The sequence below is a fragment of the Halichondria panicea genome, chromosome 1 (genome assembly GCF_963675165.1).
Source record: "Halichondria panicea chromosome 1, odHalPani1.1, whole genome shotgun sequence".
NCBI lineage: Eukaryota > Metazoa > Porifera > Demospongiae > Suberitida > Halichondriidae > Halichondria > Halichondria panicea.
The window spans coordinates 3,806,317-3,830,910 of NC_087377.1; the positions used below are offsets into that span (position 1 = coordinate 3,806,317).

At 40.1% G+C, this 24,594-nt stretch overlaps 4 protein-coding genes across 5 annotated transcripts; 1 reads left to right on the top strand and 3 right to left on the bottom strand.

Moving 5' to 3' along the window:
- Positions 1-2,011: 2,011 nt before the first annotated feature.
- On the bottom strand, positions 2,012-6,829 carry LOC135335972 (putative transporter svop-1). Of its 2 annotated transcripts, none has more exons than XM_064531718.1 (5): positions 6,688-6,829; positions 6,341-6,602; positions 5,668-5,948; positions 3,406-4,720; positions 2,012-2,890 (listed from the first exon to the last, which is right to left on the bottom strand). In XM_064531718.1, exons 1-4 carry the CDS (start codon positions 6,821-6,823, stop codon positions 3,867-3,869), a joined length of 1,533 nt encoding a protein of 510 aa, XP_064387788.1. In that variant the 5' UTR covers positions 6,824-6,829; the 3' UTR covers positions 2,012-2,890; positions 3,406-3,866. The 2 variants fall into 2 exon arrangements, with proteins under 2 accessions (XP_064387788.1, XP_064387795.1); XM_064531725.1 differs by having other exon boundaries at positions 3,394-4,720.
- Positions 6,830-6,849: 20 nt separating this feature from the next.
- Positions 6,850-8,692, top strand: LOC135336577 (uncharacterized). The gene is made up of 3 exons (XM_064532435.1): positions 6,850-6,995; positions 7,198-7,505; positions 7,900-8,692. Exons 2-3 carry the CDS (start codon positions 7,202-7,204, stop codon positions 8,586-8,588), a joined length of 993 nt encoding a protein of 330 aa, XP_064388505.1. The 5' UTR covers positions 6,850-6,995; positions 7,198-7,201; the 3' UTR covers positions 8,589-8,692.
- Positions 8,693-9,222: 530 nt separating this feature from the next.
- On the bottom strand, positions 9,223-14,095 carry LOC135336371 (methylsterol monooxygenase 1-like). The gene is made up of 8 exons (XM_064532135.1): positions 13,807-14,095; positions 13,519-13,632; positions 12,794-13,047; positions 11,350-11,533; positions 10,862-11,024; positions 10,381-10,478; positions 9,713-9,842; positions 9,223-9,494 (listed from the first exon to the last, which is right to left on the bottom strand). The coding sequence occupies exons 1-8, from the start codon at positions 13,958-13,960 to the stop codon at positions 9,371-9,373; spliced, it is 1,221 nt and encodes a 406-aa protein (XP_064388205.1). The 5' UTR covers positions 13,961-14,095; the 3' UTR covers positions 9,223-9,370.
- Positions 14,080-24,450, bottom strand: LOC135334788 (titin homolog). Its single transcript, XM_064530113.1, has 11 exons — positions 23,543-24,450; positions 20,709-21,413; positions 20,111-20,212; positions 19,092-19,175; positions 18,811-18,933; positions 18,395-18,577; positions 16,406-16,774; positions 15,527-15,751; positions 15,314-15,394; positions 14,925-15,005; positions 14,080-14,569 (listed from the first exon to the last, which is right to left on the bottom strand). Exons 1-11 carry the CDS (start codon positions 24,329-24,331, stop codon positions 14,177-14,179), a joined length of 3,135 nt encoding a protein of 1,044 aa, XP_064386183.1. The 5' UTR covers positions 24,332-24,450; the 3' UTR covers positions 14,080-14,176.
- Between the last annotated feature and the right edge of the window lie 144 nt (positions 24,451-24,594).

Below are 24,594 nucleotides of genomic sequence, written 5' to 3' on the forward strand. Positions count from 1 at the left end.
TCACTGACTCAAAATTTAATATAGACTGGCAGTGTCAACCTGTGCTTTTATACCCATTGCCATAATAATTATTTATTATTTGCACCATCATTATCATGACATCTATCTATAGGAGGATGCATGACCATATCCTGTTGACATATATATATACGCAGTTGGCAGTTGTCGTTTTCGCCCACACAAGATTCCCATAATCTGCGTAACATTGTACTTTATACTAGCAGGTAGTCTTATTCATTTATAGCAGAAGCCTGCACAGTTGATGTGTATTACAATCTGCCTGCATTATTACACATTGTATTATCAAAATGACAATAATTATTTCTGCATGTGAATTATACCATTCATGGACTATATCACACATTGCATGCAGAGACAACTATTATACATTTTGTATGAGATCTGTTGCATCTATTGCATCTGCTTGCGATCTTAATAATTTCCATTTCTCCAATCTGTGCCAAGATTAAAACGAGAGCTATAGACAACAACATTAATTTTTGAGGGTATATATAGTCGTCGGGACGCAGATCCATGCAGATAAACACACCTCCATCTAGGGGTTGGTAGATTATGATATTTTATACCTATTATGCTATTCTTTTATGCTCAAGTAAACAGCCTAATATTCTTTTCAAATTGCCTATTATTCCCGCATTATTCCTCCAAAGCACAACATAGGCCCCATGTCGTCACACAAGTAACATCAAACTATATTGCCACGTGACTCTTAATATCTATATTAACACTATAATAGAATTGCAAGGAGATAATTAACCACCAGTAATTCCAAATGTTTATACTGTGACTCGTACTGACCTGTATTTCTGTGAAATCTGCCTATTATTCTCATAATTGTTTTAAATGTGCCTATAATTATTATGCCAGCATAATTCTCACCCAAAAAATGTACCTATATAATTATTATGCTCAAAATTATGCTATATATGGTTGCGGTTACAACAGCCAGTATCTGTGACGTAAGATTGGAGGAATGTTTTTGTGTACAGTCTATTGGAGTTGCGTACTCTTCCTAATGAACTCTTGCTAGTAGACACAGTGCAGGAATATGTAGCTATGCATTAGCCTCGATTCCAGGCCAGTTTTCGCTTTTATAATCTATCTGATTTCTGGCTTTCTGGTCCTACATGTTAGGCCTGAGCTAATTATACTTGATTTTTGAATAATAGGCAGCATCTTGGAAACGTTAAATAATAGGCAAAAATGCCAAAATTAACCACAAAACACTATTGCGCATGCACAGAATGGCTCTAAATACAAATAATTATAACAGCAAGATCATCTAAAAATTGGAGTCTTCAAAGCTCCTCAAGCATCAAATCTCACAAGAAAGAGAAAGGTTGCAATCCACTGTAGAAAAGAAAGAGATCTATAGAGGACACATTTATACTGTTCATGCTATTACATTGTTAATTGCTCCAATTTTTCTAAGTGTTGACCGAAAAACTTGAATAATAGGCGAGAGTTTCTTGAATAATATAGGGAAGGAAAGTGAGAATAAAAGATTTGAATAATAGGAAAAATTGATTGAATAATTAGCTCAGGCCTACTACATGTGCATATAATAATAGGGAGTCATTTACTCCTGGGAGAGTCCCCCACACCTTAGGCAGGAATGAATGGGGGGTCACTCTCACCGGGGAGTTATTCATTCCTCTGACACTGTCTCGATTCTAAAAGTTCCACTACAAAAATGTATAAGTACCTGGAACTGAATTTGCTTCTCACCATACAGTTTATCATAATAATTATACATGTATGCATGCAGTTGAGAGGACAGATAACCTCTTTAGACACTGGCTACATGCATGCATGGCACGGATTAAATCACTATATACAATAAAAACAAAAACATTAGCTCCTTTTTCATAAGCATGCATTTCAGCTTATACTGAGCAATGTTGACTTAGCTATAGGCAGAATGTCGATCACTGCATGCATGTTTCAGTTATACCATTTCCTTAACGATGCATAATAACAACTACTACTCTAAAGTCTCAAAATAAGCAATTGACAAATGTGCAGTCATGTACATAATGGTACAATTAAAAAAACGCTATTATGATGTACCTTCAGTTACAATATAGTATTCCATACAGAACAAATTTCAGCCATTTATTCCAGTTGTGTATAATTATGCTGTTCTTAATTGCAGATCTTGTCTCGCCGTTCGCTTACTCTCAACTTGATGAACTTATTATCTTTCCCTCTCACATACAGAGGTCTACAGGGTACGTAGTTTTTTTTACAAGCAAGCAGCACCTCACAGTCTTTCCTAGCACAATTAGATGCGAAAGGACTTTTAAGGTGTTTATCACGAATGTTTTCATCATTCAGGTCTATAATCTCACAACATTTTGGGACATCTCTAACATCAACTTCAACTATCTTGTGAGCTTTGGGTGAATACTTCTTCCTAACTAGGTCCAAAGATGTCGAGAGAGAGATATATTGCGAGCCTTTTATTTTTTTGCTGCCACATCCAACATGAGAGGATATGCTATGTCCGGCATTAGGATTTTTAGCGAGCAAGCCTTTCTTACAGTTTTCATCAGTACGTGTAGCCCTGTACAGTTTGCCAGTTTCGCTCAAAACAGGGCAATCAGGATTTCGGCCTTTTGCTTTGCCTTGTGAAAAAACTTCAACCAAATTTTTCCTTGCTGGTATTTTTAGATTGTTCTGTACATTAAGCGATGCAACATCGAGCAGTGATTTGACAATTCTTTCTCTGAATATGTGAGCCAGAGTTTCTTTGAATTCACTTTCAAAACGACCGGCATTGACATTTTGATATGTGGCAAAGACTAATATGATGGACACACAAACCGCAATAGCTTTCATTTTCATGATTCAACAAGGGCCAGTCAATCTGTTGAAAGTGCATAGGTACATTTTTGGGTATAATTATAGCATTATAATATATACAGACCATATGGTCTCTATACACATGCAGTACTCTGTTGACTTGCTATATATACCTCTGTTGATTTGAGCCATGCAGATTAGATTTAGTAACCACAGTAGTTACACATACAACGCCCATTTACTGTGTGCAATGACAAGCAACTTGCAAAACACAGTACATAATTATACATGCGAAATCCATTTATTAGAGTATAATAGTTATAGATATACTATATGACCCCCCCTTCCTATATAGGCATTCAGGCTCTACTATGATAAACTGTATATTTTTGTTTTTCTGTACCCGTCCGGCTATATAGGTGGTTTATTTTCTTATAACAGAACAGCACTGGAGAGTGAGAACACATGCATGCAACCCTATAGTTATATAGATGGAGAAAGGTGTTTTTGCCCTTCTGTTATGACTTTGATATGAGATCTACTTGAAAAAACACAGTATAGATATACCTTTTAAATTACCTTTTTGTGAATCAAGTGTCTCGTTAAAACTTGCTTATAGACTTTAATATAATTATAGATCTTGTAGATCTTCTCTGAATTCCGTTTCAAAAGATTTACAGTGCAATAGCAATAAAATTAGCATTTATATAAGAGCATGAGGAATTTAGGATCTGTGACATCATAATTACTGACTACCTGTTTTACTTCCGTAGTAAAAATGTGCTGAGCTGGCATATGCTGTTTACAATGTAAATCAATGCGTTTTTGCAGTCTCTGTATTCTGCAATACAAGCGCTGTTATAGAAAGGAATAAGAGCTACACAATGGTTTTTGTCCCAGAGAGTGTTTGTCAACTGTCTGTCAGTGAGCTAGCTAGCCTTGAAGATACCTTAGTATAATTATACGGCAACGCGCATGCGCAAAACATTGGAAACAGAATTCCTGGCTGTTAACCATATTAAAATAGACAATAAAAACATTTACACAGTATCTTTCAGTTCTTTTCCCAGCGTCTCAATATTTAAAAACAAAGACAGTATGAATTGCACCACAAACACTACTCCCCAGACAGTGGGGAACAGCCACGGTATCTCCACACTCACATCAATCATATAGCTACCTGCGAATAACACCCCAATGCCAACCAGGGGAGACAGAGAATTAAACAGACCACTCGCAAATCCTCTAATTTCCGTTGGGTATACTTCAGACATGTACGTCAACAAAAGTGGTATCATAGGAACCATGGAGAAATAGATGATAGTGATTATGACAGAGGTTGCAACTGCATTGCGAACAAACGCAAATATGAAAAAAGAAGCAGCTGTTAGTATCGAAAAGAAACGCAGAGCATTTAAACGACCCACTCCAGGCCACTCAATGATTATTGACATGAGTACAATTCCTGGAATTTGCCCGAGATATCCAATAAATGCCGTGAAAAACGGACCGAGTTGGTAGTTGGCTAGAACTTGAGGTATAAAAATTCCCGATGAAAAATAGGTCACAGTTGCAGTCACATAAATAGCACTGAGTAGAATTGTAGTACGAAGATACGGCTTCTTGAAAATGGACAGCAATGAGTTAATAGTTCCTGAACATGAACGTTTCGATGGTTTCATAATTTGTAGATAGTCCTCGAGGCGAACAGACTCTGGGATAAAGTCTCTCAAATCTTTTCCATTCAATCGTGCCATTTTTTTCAGAACTTTCCTAGTATCCTTGTATCTTCCTCGAGCGAGTAGGAAACGTGGTGACTCGATATAAAACAACGCTCTGTACAATGCTCCGATAAAGAATGGAAGAGATGACGCTATCAGTAGATACTGCCAACCTGAGAGGAGAGGTCAGAGGTCAGAGTGCATGATGGGCATCCACCAATTGTAAAGTTTAAGCTTAGGGGGTTGAAGCATTGTATGACATGCTTAATGAAAGGTTGCTAAGGCAATTAACTATTTATTGAAGGCTTAGCATTAATTTATGCTTGGAATTTGGTTTGAAGGAAAAATGCAGCTGTTTACATTAATACCATTTACCGCAATATTAAGAGGTGGCCTGCTAACACAGGCTCAAATACTATGGAGACTTATACATTGATCAAGAGCTATAGGATACATAGAAGAAGCAGCCAGCCCCAGAAATTCAATAATGTTGTTCAAGAAAGCAAAAAACAGAAAGGAGCCATGCTTGACGGTATACTAAGATTCAAAAGTGACGGCAAAATCACGGAAGCTGCTCTACAACAAGATGGCTATGGATAGGTCCATAGGCATGGTTAGATGCATTTTTGACAATACAGGGATGTCGAATGCACAACGCTTGGACCAAGGAAGCTCCTGAGCATCTGTAGGAGACGACTTGCTGCTCTTTGATGGCTGCAAAATCCGGCATAGTCTTACTCTTTTGCAGTCTGCATCGTGGATTGAATTGTTGTTAGAGGAGGTCCTTTTATAGTGCTGCAATCATGTGGTATAAGTCAGATATACAACACCTATACTCTGAGGATATGCACCACGTATATCCTTGCACCGTGGTTACATACCCCTCGGAGTAACCACGGTAGCAGAGATATATAGGTGCATATCGTCCGCGTAGGTGTGGTATACCTTACCTATACATAATTATCTAGGGGCCGATTAACCTTGGTTGTATTATAGAGGGTAACCTGCTTACACAGAGTGACCACAATAGCACAATAGAGACGAGTAACAATTGTACCCAAACAATGCTGACAATGATCTGCAGGTGATTACAAGTTTCACAGTATAATTATATAGCTACCTTTCTCGGGGTAAGTTGGTATAAGCCACCAAGCTAGACCACCAGTGATACAAGTACCGACAGCTTGCACCAGCGTCACCAGCATCATAACTTTGCCTCTGTTCCTTACCGGCAGAAACTCGACCAGAGTTGGATACAGTACAACGATGGCTCCCTCTACTGACACACTCACTAGGTCACGAAGGATCACGAGCATCGCGAAGGAGGTGGAGAATGCAGACGCGAGTCCAAACACAGCTATTTGCAGCAGGACAATAACGTAAGGCCACACTCGTCCATATCTGAGGAGTAAAATGAGTATATTAGTACGAAATGCCAGAAAGGGCTAAGAATAAAATATAGGATGGCAATTATCATTAGTTAAGAATAATTTTATACAGGGCATATACCTACATCATTCCGGCATTTGTTTTAGCAAGAATGGTGTGATTGTATGAGTGTTGTTACTGCATACAATGTGGCCAACAATGCTAATGTCAACAGCAATACGCATGGGTTCTACTATTGACTCATTGTGCAATTCCGATCTCAATTAAACAGTGCTACCATCAGACACAGAATATACTCAGGCGGCCCCAATTTAGATTTTATACTCTTGATCACCTTGATTAGTCCAATCGTCAAGTTCTAAACCTATACGTGCAATTGTCAATTGGCATGCAGTTGTATATACCTATCACTAAGAAACGGATAGAATAGACTGCCCAGTAGATTGGCCACGTTGGTACTAGCTGGCAGCACTGTGAACTCAAGTTCCGTGATATTCATCTGTTTTTGCAGTGGTATATTTATGGATGCTAATATGACCATCTCAAAACCAAAACCCATTGCTGTAATGGACGTCAGTATAAACATGAGCAGTTGCACAGGGCCATAGCCGATGAAACTCAACACATCGTCCATACTACGTCTTTTAGGTTGGTCATCACCATCATCTGCATAATGTACGTGCAAAAAAAATTGGCAATTTTGCTGGTGATTTCGTGCACTCGGATAAAATGGTTGTATTAAATATCATACCTGCAACGTCATTGAATACTGGTACTTCTCCACTGTTGTTCAACCCATATTTCAATGATGAATGGTCTCCTTCAGCTTGTAGAAGCTTTTTGCTAGACATAGACATAATTAATAAACTTGGTAAAGATCGGTACATCTATAAAGTGCAGAACAGCCACAACATGCCATTAATAGTCTAAAGGTCAAAGTAGATAATAACTTATTAAGAGACAAGATCCGTTAGTCTACTCACTTTCCTTCCTAGGCCCTAGCCCTGCCTCTGATCTAAAACAAACTAGACAAGAACGCCAGCTCAAGATCAAGAATAGGTAAAAAACTACTAGACTACAGTCTACTATACACTATACTAGCACTAGCTAGCTTTTTAGTATAGCCTATATGTTAAACCATTCAATAACTATGTAGCTATGTACGTACATACAGCAGCTAGGAAAGAGTTGAATGATTGATCACATGTACACCTCCCAGCCCCTCCCACACAAACCCCCCCCCCCCCACACACACACACAGAGCAATGGCTAGTCCGGAGTATACCACAATGATAGAATGTACAGTGGAGCTCACAGAGGACTTTGGGAACAATCTACAAGAGATAGCGAGCCTCCTCCACTCGAAACATCTCATCTCCCCCTCAGTCAAGGAACAAGCACTTCACTCGAACCACGAACTACCGACTATGAGAGCAAACAAACTGGTATCAGTATTGACAAGCAGAGTTCAGATACAGCCTGAGGCATTCGAGCAAATCATAGAACTCATGGATCCGAGATACTTCAGTTTGTCTCTGGCCGCTCTTAAAAGACAGTACAAACAAAATAGTAAGTATTATTTAAGTGTTATTAAGTTTATAATAATACATAATTTATTATTATATAGTTTATTAAAGTGAAGTTTGATTACGAAACGAGATACAGAAGTTTTATAACACCGTGTAGTGTAGTGTATGTGCATTCCCTAACAAATGCTTGCAGTGTGTAAGAATACATACAGGCCCTCAGGGGGGTTGTGTATAAGTACATTGCAGTATGTATAGACTGGGGAGTTTCCCAGGAAGACTCCCTAAAACACGCTTGCAGTAAACAAACAATCTTGTACTTGTACAGTGTCCCGTGTACATGTGTAATGCTGAGTGTATAATTATGGTATGTTACTGTTACTGTTTTTTGAAATTGCAGCCATTGATCATGACTCATCTCTGTGTATTTTTCACAGGTGGTAAGGACCTAAAGCTGCCAACTGCACCAAGCAACCCCACCACCCCACAAAATGGCTACCACCACCAAGCACCACCTGGAACTGCACCTGAAATGCATCCCCCCCACCACCCAACGTACCACAATCAGACTAATGCCTACGAAGTCGCTAATAATGCAAAACAAGTTCTCAAACGCACAGATTTTTATAACGACGTACCTGGAGGACAAGGCTCAAGTAACTTTTTAAATCCTCGTTTTGAAGACGGGACAACGTACCAGCACGACCAATTATCACATTACACGACCCCTGCAACCACACGTCCGACAGAGTACCACACCGCGAGGGAGACTAACACACCCTCAGGGGATACTACGAATACCGCCCCCACTCTCGACTCAGTACCAGATGCAGATGAACTATTGTGGCTCGAGGGGAACGGTATATCTGTGCGACTAATCGCTCGAGTGGCTTCCGAGTGGGAAGATGTTGCACTCAACCTCGGAATACAGCGATACGTATTGAGGGCTATAAAACGTGATTATACAAAGTGTGAAGATGCGTGTACGAACATGTTTCAGCGATGGCTATTGGGAGATGGGAAGGGACCTCGTACCTGGGGGCGGGTGTTGACGGCACTCGAGGGGATTAACGACAATGAAACGGCGTACTTGATTAGACAAGTGCTCGGGGAACACTCTCACTGATGGATTGATGTCAACTGTCGACTGTTTTAGTGTCGTTTGTGCTCATTTTGTCCGATTTTGATGTACAGTGCTCGGTATAATTATAGTATTAATGGCCGATCATACACGCGTGCAGGGATATGTACCGGACTATAATAAGACATGCAAGCTCAATCCTAGACTTTATAATTATAGTCAAGAGTTATAGTCTATACCACATTTTAGGCTATAATAATTATAAATAATTATAATAAGATTGGGGATTGAATAATAGCTAGCCACCACACCAGTAAAAAACATCCCATAGATGATTAATTCTGCAGTTGCTATAATTATATGATTATGGTCAAATAAACACCACAAACGTGGTAACCACGGAGATTGTTTAGTTAGCATGCAGTATCACCTGATAAGGATAATTATATCACCCCATGCATGCACAGTATATACCTGTCGATCTCCAGAGGAACACATGCACACATGCACACATGCACACATGCACGACGTACCATTGTTGCCGTACGGTATGGTGCATGTGTTATAGTTTTATAAATTGTGACACAAGGCATTTCAGCAACAGCAGATCGAGTCTGAGACTATTATAATCTCGTTACGACAAGCCATGACGTAATGACCGTGAGTTTCTCTATAATAATTATTAATATAATATTATGAGTGAAGTATCAACAATGAGTATAGAGCTAGTGCAGCTATTATATCATTTTTTAAAAAGCAGTGAAGATTTACATTTCTAGCTCATTGTCAGCTATACAATAATTATGTCATAGTCTAAGGCAACTTGTTCACTTCTTTTCTCGCCCCTTCCCCCAGAAGACGTCTTCCCCGTATTCTCTGTTAGATTGTCTCAGAGTCCCGTGGATCCTGTCAAACAGAGTAGAGTTGAATCCAAAGTTCACGTGAAAGTATCTGCAGAGAGAGGTTGAGGTAAGATATAGAGTGGTATGAGGTATGGTTAATAATAAATGTACATGTAGTGATCTAATTAAAAGAGGATATAGGTAGACCACTTTTCAATGGGTAGACCAACAGTGACTGTTATAAAGAGGTGGCCTGCTAACACAGGTCTAAACACATAATTTTTATGTTATAATTATAATTATGAAGAGAAGTTTACACAAACGTACTTGTGGTGGTCGTCATGGAACATTGTATCGGGTTGCCATGGGAACCAAGACGTCATTTTGATACCCGAGTGGTCCATCATTCCAAAGTAGTAGACATACACCAGTACAGACACGTACGGTAGACCATGGACTGCATGTGTGCATGTGTGTGTGTGTGTGTGTGTGTGGTGTGGGTGTGTAGTGTGGGTGTGTGGTGTGGGTGTGCGCATTTGTCATTAGCTACTATTAAATGCCATACATTCACGGCCTGTGCAGCATAATAATAATTTGCTCAATGTTGTGAAGGTGTAGGAAGCAATTTCTCAATGGGGGGGGGGGGCTCTAGTTTTTTAGATGGAAAAAGAGTAAGGCTATCTACATAGTGCAGCTTAGATAGTCATATCTACTTAATAACCTAGAAATAATGATGAGAGGGCTCCAGCCCCTGGAGCCTACCCCCCTTCCTACGCCACTGCAAGCTTAACAAATGGAACGAGACAGTAACACACTAACTTGGGAAACAATAGCTATACATGTACCACACAATAGAGCTTTTAAATTATTAGCAGTGTAACAGCTATTAATAGCATAATTATACATTGTACTTGCTCAGTGCTGTACAAGCTATATAGCTATTCAAACAATATTTTGATTTTTTGGAATGAAATGAGACAGCTATAGTAACTGACTTGGGAACAGGAAGAGTGGAGAGAGGATGAGGCTGTCATAGAATACCAGTTCAAATGGGCTCAGGGCAACCACGGAGTAGGCCGTGGGAGAGTGGTACCTGTGAAGTGTGCATGTGGGTATAGGGGGTGGGAGTGTGGGTGTGTGTGTGGGGGGGAGGTGTGTGTGTGTGTGTGTGGGTGGGGATAGCTAGGTCAATCGTTATTATGACAGAGAAGGGACACTACAAACAATGAAGCTATACTTACAAGGCATCATACATTATTTTAGCCAGCTAATAATAATAATGCAAAGGCTCAGCTATTAATCGGTGCCTCAACATGTGTACTGTACTATATACACCTAGTATAACAGCACCAGTCCACATGCACAAATTAAAGAGCTTAACCGATATAACAGAGAGATCAACGGACTTGATCATTCGATCACAATGCAATACAGTACAAATGCACCAAAAGCATTATGTGTGCACTGCATGATTACCTGTGATGTTGTTTGTGGCAGTTTCTATAAAACCAGGGCGTGTGCAGTAGAGCGTGTGAGTAGAAGGCCATGGCCTCAATCCACAGGAATATGATAACAAAGGACGAGAAGAAGTAGAGGTAGCCATATTCACTAATATCGAAATAGACAGTCGAGTAGTTTCCTACAAAATTAATTATGAGTGCATCGGTAATAATGACAACACAACATTGGCTAAGATGACTAAATTGTAGTGTATTATTTGTAAGATTATTTATTTGTTCATTTGTAAGACTTACTGTATGGAATATAAATTATGTAGTTTGCATACCGCTCTATAAGAGGTAAGTGCAAAACACTTCCAGGAATTGTAGCAGATAATGTAGGAACTGAAAGATCGACACTGATAATTTCTAAGTCACACAATCATCGTTAAAATAGTTTCTTATATCCAATAATTATATGTTCGATGTGCCCCTATACACACATTACTATAGTAAAGCTCTCACCATTGACCACCCAGCATGTTATAAAACCAGATATCGTGCCCGCTATCGTCATGTTGGTTGTCCCGACAACTATCTCGTGAATCTCATTGGACCGTGTGAGGAACCTGTGTGGCTGGCATTTCCACTCCTCGGGACTGTCTCTCTTCAAGGTGTAGAAATAGAGCTGAAAAAATCCGCACACCGCCTGCATAAGAAAGAATCATTGTCTCTCTAATTAATTTTACTCTCACTTGTAATGCTACTCTAATTGGTGTATAGCATATCACTAGAATATTTTGCTGGTGCATGAAAGAAAGAGCTAAAAAATCAGCAGACACGTTACGATATAACTATTGCAGTTTGGCAAGGATTTTACCGACTAATTTACGTTTTGCGATTTTATTGTTGCGAAGTGATCAACCCTCGCAAAGTTCGCATGTGTTTGATGCTTGCCTAGTAATAATTATGTGGCCCCCATGCACACTGTACACAGTGTAGCTACCGTAAAAATGTCTTATTAAGGCGCCACTCTAATCTTAGCGCCAACTTGAACAATCTAATTTCCGTGGTTCTAATTGGCGCCAAATGAAGCCATCAAAGCTATTTATCCTGCAATGTCAACGTGGCAGCCACTCTACATGCATGAGGCGCTAGGTTTTAGTTTCTCTGTTCTATTGTGAAAGAAAATCAAATTAATTGTTTATGGCGCCTTTATTACACTTTTTACGATAATTATTGCTTGACTTATGTTTTCTCTGATGAGGTTTGCATTTCAAACATTAACAGTTGTATAGTAGTTGCATGGACTGGTAGTGTACTGTAAAGCAGTATTATAATTTATAGTGTAACCTGTCTCTATTGTGGTGTCCCTATAAGCAGGTCACCCTCTGTAATACAGCCAGGTTAATGGCCTCAAAGTCTCCATAGCATGTGTTTGGACCTGTGTTAGCAGACCACCCTCTATATAATACAGCCAGGTTAATGGCCTCAAAGTATCATAGCATGTGGTAATTTGGACCTGTGTTAGCAGGTCACCTCTTTATTACAGCCTATTGTTGTTGCTAGAGACCCTAAACATATATAGGTGTATGCTTCTTTAATTATTCATAGAGTGGACGTGACAAGAATAATTAATGATTAAAACATACTCATTGTGCATGTGACATTGAATATTGCACCTAAACTGGTTGAGCTGATATTCATAGCTGGAATGATACAAGTAAACACAGTAATTGCCTATTGTGGTTAAGAGTATGTATAGCGTATAACCATACAAAAAGGGGTGACCTTTCTGTGTACAAACGCTAGTTTATTTTGTTCTTTACTGCATGGTTGTACAATCATGTGCATGTCATATAGAGGGTGGCCACAATAATTATTATATAGACAGTTTTCACTTCCAGGCTATAATACAGAACTCTGCAATACTAAACTTGCAAATAAATTAATATCTGCAAATAATTACCTGATACATGATTTGTGAAGAGGTGACAGCAATTCCAACAAAAAACAGCAGGTCCTTCATGTTATAACTATCGGGCAGTTGCAGATAGTCAGGCAGTAGTGGGTCATACTTCCCTATCCTGAGGGACGTTGCTGTCATGGTAACTGACTCGTTAGCAGTGTCGTTGGCGTTGTCTAGGGGTGATTGGTCAATGGTGGGGTCCACTGTTGTTAAGTAGCTCTTGTATAGAAATATAGCCACCAGAGCCAAATCTCCTGTACAGAGTGTGTGTGTGTGAGGGGGAGTACAGTTCGTATAGGGTGGTTAGTGAAAATTAATGATAAAAACTGCAATTTACAACTTTGGTAGGTGTGTAAATCAACTCTCTCTTAATTTGCTCCAGGTGCAGCAGAGGGATAGAGTCAATACTCTGATAGATGCATAGGCCAGCTACAAGAACCACAAGCGCCCATCATGCATTACAAAGAACTGTTATGCAGTATTGATGGACTGATTAGCGTACTAAATGGAGAGTGGAATTTTTTTCTTAAGGTAAACATCAATTGTAACACAGATAACACACTTAGCTAACATGCACACTCTCAGCAAGACAAAGAAACATATCTACAGAAATAATGGAGAGTGAATTTTGCTGTCCAAGACAAACAACAACTCTATCACACTCTCAGCTACACCAACTCCAAAGAGAGAGACATGTTCACACACGTTCCTCACATGCACCGTACCTCTCAGGGAACAGGCCATGATGACGGCTGCAGCAGTGAGGGAGATGACAGCCACATGACGAAGGTAATCCTGGAAATGCTTGAACACTCGACTAACCAGTGACGATGATTTGACTGTAACGTGTAAGGCAAGGAAATAGACAAGTGCAAATCTAACTATGACAGGCTGAGGATTCAGACTTACTACATTGTATATAGACATTGTAGCTAGTCTTAAGTATTTACTATATAGTCTTGTGTCAATGCATAATTTCTGTCCTCTATAGACAGCTAAAGATCTAGATCTACCTTGTTTTGGTAAACTTCCAGATGCCAGCTTGTGGTCAGCCTCCTTTGACTTTGTTTCACCACACAGGCCCTTCTCTTTGCCACTCACTCTCCTGCTGGCTTTGGAGGTCTCCAACTCAATCAAGCCTACGACCTTGCTGCTTCTTAGCATCATATCTGCACCGTGTGGGTATATATAGCTTGTAGACTCACACCAAGGCACGTCCACAGTATAGATCTAGTCTAGAATTTTTATTTTTATTTGCATGAAGTGGAAGTTCCACACCCACACAATCATTTGAACATAATTATGGATTTCACAATAATAACAGTCACACAATAATGAAGGCACATTATATATAGTTCTAGTCTACTGGACATATTAATTTGTCTACTGTCCATTACAAGTGTTCACATGTTTCCTATACTTCTGAATCTCCCCCACTCTAAAGTTACGCCTACATAGAGGACAGATTAGGTTCGGGTCAAACGGAGCATCGGGTGCCATCGATTCCAACTCATCCCCTTCATGGATAAGAAACTTGGCAGCGTCTTTGATGTCTTGGTCTATGCCTTGAAGCAAAGTGTGTTCATTCGCTACTTGTTTGGGCCGTTGTGTCTTTGGTTTAGAGTTTTTTCGTGGTCGGGGTATTGGTTGAAATTTTAAAGCTGGTTGACCTGTAAGGGTTGACTGACCCCTTCCAGTGAGTGGAGGGATTTCTTGATGAGAATTCTTTAGCTCTTGACCACTTTCAGGTTGACCACTTTCAGGTTGGCTCTCCCTCTGCAGTAAAGTGAAAATAAGTGTAGTGGAGGCCATACAAATATACTCAAATGACACTAAGGTGACAGCCAATTAATACAGACAGCATGTTACTGAGACTATACACTGCATGGACAATGAATGAATTAACAATCAATACATGCATGACAGGGTGTCATACAGGATTTTGAAGTAGATGGGGAAATAAGAATTTAAGTAACCAAAACATTTTGCTAAAAAAAAGGTCAACTATTATTTCAATACACTGTTATATAAAATTGCCAGCTATGGACAAATTTTAGGGGGGAGGAATTGGAGCTAGAGGGGGATATCCCCCTTTCCCCCTGTATATGACACTCTGTATGAGAACACTCACCATATAAACAGGAGAGACTGGTTGTCGGTGTTGCGGGGACTCCAGTCGACTGTTGATGGACTGATGTGGTAGCACTGGGATCTATATATACAGTAATCACAGACATAACGCTCGCATTAGCTTGCTCAATCTGTATAACCAACAACATAGATGTTAACACGCCGAGGCAATCAACAATGTGCAATATGTAACTACATCGATTCTACTGTGATGCACTAGCATGTAATAGGGGGTGTGGTCAAACATTTTGACGCGTGCCCAAACATTTAATCCTAGATGAAACCCTGCATACATACGTACATTGAACTGTTGAACGTTATGAAGTAAGACTGACATCCGAAATGCAAAATGTCCCATACATTGATTAATGGGGCAAACAACAATAATACCTTGTCAATGCTGAAAAGAGGAATTGCTATCGAGTGCTGTGCGAGTGTTCCCTTCAGCTTCTCAATGGCTTGGTAGCAGGTCTGTACAGGAATAAGAAAATTACGATCACAGCATGCAGTGGTAGACTAATGTACATGCATGTAGTACATGTGCATGTACACGTATGTATCTAAGGTAAAACTCCTCGACACAAATTTACACAAGAAACGTACGTTGCATTTGTCCATTAGCTCACTGCATTTTGATTCGGCTGCTAGTAGTTTTTGTTCCACCTCTATTCGTCTGTCAACCTCGATCATCACAGCCTTGGGAATTTCCCCACCGTATCTAAGTTCCTGTAGTTCTCTTTCAAACGCTTCAACTCGTCTTTGAGATTGGATTAAATCCGTACTAGCAGCAAGCTTATCGCTCTCTGCAGTTGCTTTGGCTTGCTCAATCTATGTAACCAAAAACACATGTGTATTGCTCTAAAATCATGGCTCAAAAATATGAAATCAGTTTGTGTACAACGTTCATTTAACACTGTTACAGTAGAACCTCGATCCAAACACCTTGGTGTGCAGGCCGGATAACTGCATGAATATGCCGGATAATCGAATAGATAAACCACGCCTTCATCCACCAACTTTATTGATAAACAGCAGTGCCACATGGTTGTCTGTGCATGCGCAGAAGATAAGCATGCCTGTCTCCATAGTAATAGCTACAACGCGCGCATGTGCATTTAAGGGATACGCCATTTTCTGAATTATTCATTAAAAAGAAAATTGCCAAGCCGGATAATCGAGGTTCTACTATAATACTGTTGTTAAACGTTGATACATGTACAGCGTACTTATAATACCCTTGATTGCATATGAAGCACACATACATGTAAATAATGCACACCTACATGCAGTGTTAGAAATAATTTTTATTGACTGTATATGGTCAAATGTCATTCCTGGTCATACTGACCGGACACATGCAGGAATGCATGGTCATTCTAATTAAACGTCCAGTCAATTATGACCGCGATAGCAGTGAGAAATTTCTAACACTGACATGTACAGTGTATAGATGATTACTGTTACATGCAGTAGTAAATTTACCTGATACTGATTGTCCTCTTCCATGGTTTTAATGAGCTCAAGGCGTCGCTGCAGCTCCTGCTGTGTCTTCAATAGTTTAGTATTGGCCTCCTCCACTTTGGCTTTGAAACTGTCCGTCTGTTTCTTGTACTGCTTCACTTGAGCCGTCTTTGCCATGACCTCATCGTGAAGCTTTGCTGAGTCAGCGAGGGACACTTCCAGCCTCTGGCGAGCATCTTGTAGTTTGGCTATCACAGCTTGTTTTTCTCGTTTCTCTGTCTCAGCTTCTGCCATATATTTTCTGAGTTGATCAGACAGAGCATCGTTTGTACCAAAAGTTTGTTCTCGAGCAGCACGTTCTTCTTCAAAGTCTTGTTGGTACTGAAATGCCTGCATTTACAGTTGAGCCTCGGTTATCCGAACACCTTTGTCCCCGGGCCCATTTGGATAAGTGAAATATTCGGATAATCAAAACATGCCAGCTGGCTTCTTTTTGCCAGCCACGTGGGCAATTTCCTACTGCGCATGCTCAGATTGCACTATGCTCTAGCATTCGGATAATCGAGGATTCGGATAACCGGGATTCGGATAACCGAGGCTCAACTGTAGTAGAAATGTTAGTAGAAATTGCCTAGACTTAGCAGTAGTACAACGATTATAAGGCTGGTTTCTATAAACTCTGACGGACTTGTAATTATAATTTAATGACAACCATACATTTATATTTACATTGAGTGCCCTCCCCCCTCACAGTATGAAGGTACTATATGTACATGTACCTCCCCGGATGCATTTGTCTTTTAAAGAAAACTATAAGACATCTAAAATTGTGGGAAACACAAAATGTATACACCCACTTGGATCACATTGTGTGAAGATCAATTCTTCAGTATCCAATTAGATTCACTAAAACTACATGACTGCATTCGACTGCATTTGAAACCAGGGGTCTCAATTGTATTCCCCAAGGGCCAGGGCACAGCCTAGTCGGGCGCCGCCGCCCTCTACCGTTGCCCGGAAGGAGGTCGGGAATCAAGCCTATATATCCACAGTTTTGTTTTGTTGGTGGAATTCCACCAGATTGCAGTATATCAAGTGGATTGATCACACCCACTCAACTTTACCACGTGTGATTTTTCACACATGGGATTGACTGAGAGGCGTGACCAACACCCACCGTTATTCGCTAGCACCCACACATAATGAATGATTTCATGATACTATTGCGTAACAGGCCAGAACAAAACTGTGGATAGGCTTGATTCCCGACCTCGGCACCTGACTAGGCACAGCCGAGGGAATAGAGGTTAGTACAAACAATACACACAGCAGATGTCCACCACATACAGATACATGATGCACTATGAACACCTACATATATATAGAAGCTGTTAATCTAACCCATTTACAACTGAGTACCAGTATTAGTAAACACTCTTTGATCCCTGCTGTGCATTTTCACTGTGCATGTTTTGTGTGCTTGTGCGTGCTTGCACTTGATAAACATAAAACTGCCCTCACACCCTTGATATTCAGGGTACAAACATGTACATAATTATAATTTATGTGTTGCTTTACAAAATAGGCATGTGCACAGTTCCTTTAAAAAATTAATTACTGTACAAGTCATGTGCTATAGCTATAGAGCACTGAAGTGCTACCCTCGGCTGTTGATATGAATAAATCTATAAAAATCAGCGAAGTGTTCAGAATATTAATAAAGATGCAATTCTACTTTTAGTAGCCAAAACATCATATCCGGCTGTACATTGAAAACCTAGTTCTGGGCAGCCATCACTGGCCAGTATACGGGATATAGCGAGTGGCTGTACTTCAGGGTGAGTTTTGTGCAGTAAACATCTAGCTAGCAATCGTGTAGCAAACTAAATGGCCGGTATATCGAGGTGGTCGTACTTCAGAGGGCTGGAATAGCGAGAGTCTATTGTATACCCGTGGCCGCCCACGCACGCCTCGGGTAATTATGCACAAGCAAATAAATAAAGGACTTACTTTCTCCAACTGTCCTTTGTAGCTGTGTTTAGAAGCACGCAACTCGACACTTTGTAGAGCCAAAACATCACGTTCTTCATTGGAATCTCTCAATCTTCTCTTCAGTGATAGATTCGCTTTACCAAGCTCAGTGATTCTGTTGTTGAGTCTCTCCACTCTTTTCTCATGTTCTTTAAGTTCAATCTGTGGAGCAATTGACATAATTATACATTTCTAATTAGCAAGAATGTACATTTACGGGGGAACATACAGAGTGCATGTACATGCAGTATAATGATTATTATGTTACAACATAATTATAACATGGTCTGTAGATCGAGTACAATGCATGCATGCATGTACATGAGAGGTCAATACACAATGTAACAACAAGACTTCAATTATTAATGGACTCATCAATAACGAACTCATCATACTTTAAACAGATTCACTTCAGCCGTGAGTAGCTGTATCTCTTGTGGATCTTCTTCTGCTCCCATTTGAACAGTTGACTTATCTTTAAGAGATGATACAATACTTTGGGACCTTGCAAGGTCTCTCTATAGGGATCCAGTGATAAAACAACGATGATCAAATGCTAACTGCCATTGAATTAGCCAATATTTTTACAGACACATGCATGAGTATTATACATGTATACTATAATAAGTCAGGAGCTACAGCATGGCATAAACAATATACATGCATGCATGTATACCTTCACAGAATTATGGTTTGTTTGCTCAGCCTCAAACTCCAGCTTTAGAAGATTCAAGTCATCTTCAACCCCTGTCTTCTCTTTCTGAAAATCAGCAATGGTATATAAAACACACATTAATTAGTGTATACATAATTATGTTATAGTTATAACACGGGCACGAGGGATGTATGGAATATATTGCACTGAAGCACGAGGGTGTAAGCCCCGAGGGCTGAGTGCAATATATTCCATACATCCCGAGTGCACGTGTTATAACTAATTTATATCCTGAGGGCATAGCAACATAACACTGGCTTAGTAACACAATATGAACAGCACAAAAAAATGACAAAGACAACTCTAGACACAGCTCCATCTCTTCTCTCTTCTAGACGCCAGTATATGCAGCGTATAAGATTGGCATGACCGACGAATGGCTTGATACAAAATTGTTGGAGTTCCAACGCTGAAACCACTGCAAAACAGCCCCACCCCACTACTGCTGCAAAGAAACAGCCGCACCCTACTTACTACTGCTGTGAAGAAACAGCCCCACCCCACTACTCAGTGTAACTGCTGCTTGAACAGCCCTCCACTATCCTCGGCATCACAATCAAGCCAAAGAAGCTCGCCTCTACACTGCTGCAAAACAGCTCAAGCCCCCAGCAAAAAGAGCCGCTTCTAGTGCTATGGTGAAGCAGAATTGACATGCATCATGAATTAAGTCGAGGACTAGGTCTAGGAACACAGAATCTTCCACAAAATGAGCCTTGGACAATTTTAAAACCTGCATGGTTGCAAAGAAGAAACTCCAGCAGTGTTGAACATGCATTCCTGCATGGCTGGACTTACTTTGATACTTGTTATTTCTCATGATACAATTTAATTGTCTGTCTAATGCCAGAGGGGCGTTTTGTGGTTAGTGCATTATTAGTGCATTGACTTTCAGCAGTGCATTATGCTGCATAATTATTGCACTTGGCAACAATAACGTAGCAAGGGGATATAAATATATATATAGTTACAGTGCAATGTACCCTGAGGTCTCTAAGCTCTTCATTGCACATGACTATCGCCTGATGGAGCTCTCTAATTTTTCTTGCAACTTCTGACATGTCCCTGACTACTCGAAGTTCCTCCTGAGTCAGAAAATAGAATATAATAGTGGGTATTATGTGGAAATTTTCTTAAATATTAGCGTATATAGTGGGTAACATAAAACCTCAAGCATAGGAATGAGGTGCAAGTTCAGCAGCAAGATTGTGACAGTATAAGTATCGTTTATCTCTTCAATTGTCTCCAGCCTAGATTTTCTTTGAAGATAGCTTCGAGTAAAACCGGGGCAACACGGATGGTATTTGAGGTCAATTCCGTTGCCAATCCTTTATCTATTACGGTGGGCAGCCTTCTCCAAAAAATCATGTGGCTATATACGCCTCGAGGCATGCATAAATATAAAACGCGCTTACATTTTGCAGAGCGGTCTCTAAAACAAATCGTTATTACCGGAAATTTATACACAAACAGATTTGTTTTTGTGGTCTAGCTCATACGAAACTACACGTATTATTACAGTCCTGTATGTCGTGAATACAGCAAAAATTAAGGACCTTAAAAAATAATTATCATGTGTACCTGAGCTGCCGCAAGCTCCTTCTTGAGTTGTACCACAACAGTGTTCTGTATTTTACTGTGTTCTTGTAACTGCTGTCGCTGAGACGCCACTTGTTGGAACGTTTGTAACTGAATACTAAGGGACTGAATTTCTTTATCCTTTGTTCTGAGAGCCGCTTTCATTTCTGCAATGGATGTGGACTCCTCATCTTCATCAGCATCATCGACACTAGAAGTAGGGGGAAGGCTAACTCTGGAGCAGTTGCTACATCGTGGTGCTTTCAACTGGCAATCTTTCTCGTGGACTTTATCTGTTAGCTCACTCATTTTTCTGTCAAATCGATGTTTCATCTGATCCTTTTCTGTTCGATTTTCTTGTTTCAAATCGGCAATTTCTGTAACCTTTTCAAGGTATTTGTCTCTAATATGTTGCAGTATTTTGGCACCATCACCTTCATCACCAGCTTGAATACCGTCGGCAGAGGGTGGAGCTTGCTCATTAGTAATTTTAATGACTTCTTGGAGGTCCTTAATTGATGCAGATATTTTGTTTAGCCTCTGAGTGAGGTCCTCCACCTGGGCTTGAAGGTTTATGGCCTCTCTTTGAAGATATTCCGCTTCTTGGCGATGAGTTAGAGCATCTTTTTCAGCTTTTCTAGTCAGCTCCTCCAGCTCAACACGAAGTTTCTCAGCATCTGTCCTGTTGTCCTTTTGATCAACTAGCTCCTGTAAGAATGGTAATATACATGGTTTACATACACGTACAGTAATATCTAGAATGTTCTTTCACAGAAAAACCATTTGTAAATGCGATCTAACTTTTGTGCACTCTGGCAAGAATCATGATGCCATAAAAGTACTGGTATATAGGTGCGTGCAATGAGAAGTTATCAAAACTTGCAAAACCGCATAGCTTTGATGCTCGCTAAAAATTCTAGTACTCAATACACAGGGTGTCATACGGGGGGAGAAAGGAGGGATACCCCCCCCCCCTTTCAAGTACTATAGTTGTATGACTGAGTGTCCATAGCTGAGTATTTAAATAACAGTTTACCTTTTTTTAGCAACATTTTCTGGTTACTTCTCTCATTTCCCCCCTCTACTTCAAAATCCTGTACGACACCCTGATATAGTACACATGTACACCAATAAGCATACTCCTTTAACAACGAGTGGTGCATGCAAGCTGCCAGCTAGTGCTAAAGCTTCTCGCCATGTTTTGCAAAGAGACTTTACATGGTTGACAATGAACCCCCACAGTAAGGGTTTCATTTAGTGGGGGGAAGGGGGCAGGAGTGAACTTTCCCCCTCCCAAAATATTAATAATGACATCATTACATTAGTATAAATACTAATGTAATGATGCACATGTGCAATATGTAGACTCGCAAGCCGTCACTGTTGTACGGCAAACAGTAGACTGCATGGTCAACTCCAACGTTTGCCACAATAATTATTTGTGGCCATTTAAATTACTAGACCGCATGCGGTTACCACAATAATCATTGATAGTGACGTAGCACTAGAAAACTCATCTAAGTATCACCATAGCTAGATCGAAGAAGGAAAGGGATTAGAAACATATCACATGATGCTCTATCAATTGTACGTGTGATGTCATAACATGATTTTAGAGGCTAGTTGCGCTTGTTGAGCTACTGGAAACTCGCCCACTGTCTGAAGCATTGAGTTTTATGGGAAATTTGGGTATATTCAACACCCCTGGGGTTATGCTGAGCCATACCAAACTACCTATACAGACTCTTAGCTACTGAGTTATACAAGGAGTTTTCTCTTGGATTTCAGCTATATTGTAAGTTTTGTTCCTACATCATCACCCCTGGTTTGTGTAATAGGTTGTATTTAGTATGAGGAGAAAGCCTATATGGTGCATGTATAGAATGGGAATAGCTACTTTGTAGATTTTTCCTAGGTACTTTGGCAAACATAAGTAAAAACGGAACAGCATGTTTCCGTTCCTCTTACCTTATCCAGCGATGAGCAATAGGCACTATAGTTTTACAGTATCATGCGTTATTACCAGTAGAATGGGAATAGAACATTTACATTTTTTTTATGAAGGCTCAATCACTTGTTTTAGTATAATACAATTGTGGTTTATACATAATTATTGTGGCATTTGTTATACCCATATAAGTACTGTATTACAGTGAAGAGAGTATACTCTTGATACAGTCCATTGCTAGTAAATACTATCAGCAGTTCAAACACAGGACATGGGGAACCTAAAGAGGGAGTATGAAATGCTATAGACAAAGATAGAAGTAGTGTCCTTTCAAGTCAAGACCAATGAGAAACAAATGTTCTGTAGAGGAGTAGATCTATAGATAGGAATTTACCAGCATGCACGTGCTAAGTAAGCATTGTTCAATGTCACAATGACGGATTGTTGTATAATTATAGTGATCATGATTGGTGTCTTCTTTTATGGTGTGTTTATTGTTTATCATAGCTCTAGAAGACTCCCAGAAGCTTTCAGGGAGTCTGGACCATCTTTCTGGCAGTCAACTTTTTCTAATACAAACTTGATAGAACTATCCGTTGCCGCTTCTTGTATAGATTGTGTTATTACCTTTGTTTGTTCTTAGAAGTTTTCATGTGAACCAGGTTAAATTATGGTGTTATTAGGTTATGGCATTTCCTATCACATGCCGCAGTTATACAATAGGATTTCTACTGCGTTTCCAATCCTTTTATCTATGGTATCACGTGTAGTAGACTGACGTCACAAAACCACAGCCACTTAGAATCTTATCTGATATGCTGACTATGCAACACAAGATCCTACATGAATAGCTCATAATGTGTCACGCGTACCCAACATACGAACTTACCTCTTCGAGGATGGATGCAACATCCCCTGGGGACTTTGGGTGCTTTGTACTGAGCTGATTGAGAGTCTTGTTCAGGTCAGCTGTTGAGGGTCGAAGCTTCGGCTCATCTTGCAGACAGTTGATAGCAAGTTCGTAGAGAGGGTGACTTTTCTTCATTTGTTCTTCAAGGACATACTTTCTCTCAGCAATCTCCATTTTACCAGGCTCCACTTTGCGAAAATTGGTGACTCGAAAAATTTTTGGCCAACTTTGAATCGAGGTGTGGAGTACAAGATGTCCAAATGAGAAAATGTCCATACTTGTATTATACTGAGGATCCTTGATTTTGGTTTCTGGAGCCATGTAGGATAAATTTCCAGGGGCCATTGTTTGCTTGATAATATGCGGGTCAGTGAGAAACTTCGATACTCCCAAATCAGCAATTTTGGCTCGACAATCTTCAGTCAGGAGAATATTCGGTGCTGTCAGATCACGATGTATGAGAGGTGGAGTTTGATTGTGGAGGTACAGTAGACCGTAAGAAATGTCAAGCAAAGTAGATACCTTGATTGATATCGGGATGTTTTTACGTTTTTCAACGAATGTAGCAAGATCACTCTTCAATCGCTCCATAACAAGCATCAGATCGCTCTTGGATTTTCCATAACACACCCCCACAAAATGTACGATATTGGGGTGGGACAACTTGCTCAAAAGGACACACTCATTGTAAAATTTCCCCTGTATACATTTTCGATCATCAGCAGATACTTCTTTGTTGGTCAGGATTCGGTGTAGCTTCTTAGCCATGCAAGGCAAGCCAGCAACACTCACTTTGAAGACAAATCCATAAGCTCCAGAGTCAAGATCATCCACATCTTTATCTCCTTCTTCAAGACCTTGAACATCTTGCAGCAAGTGCGCTTTTAGCTTGAGATAATTACAAGCCCCTCCCCTTTTTTGAGGAAGTGGATTTTGCTTAGCCTCGATCCCAAGTCCTTTGGAGCGGCCTGAGATCGAAGCTTCCTATTAGCTAGCACAAGGTGCCACAACAAAGTGAGCCACCCCACAAA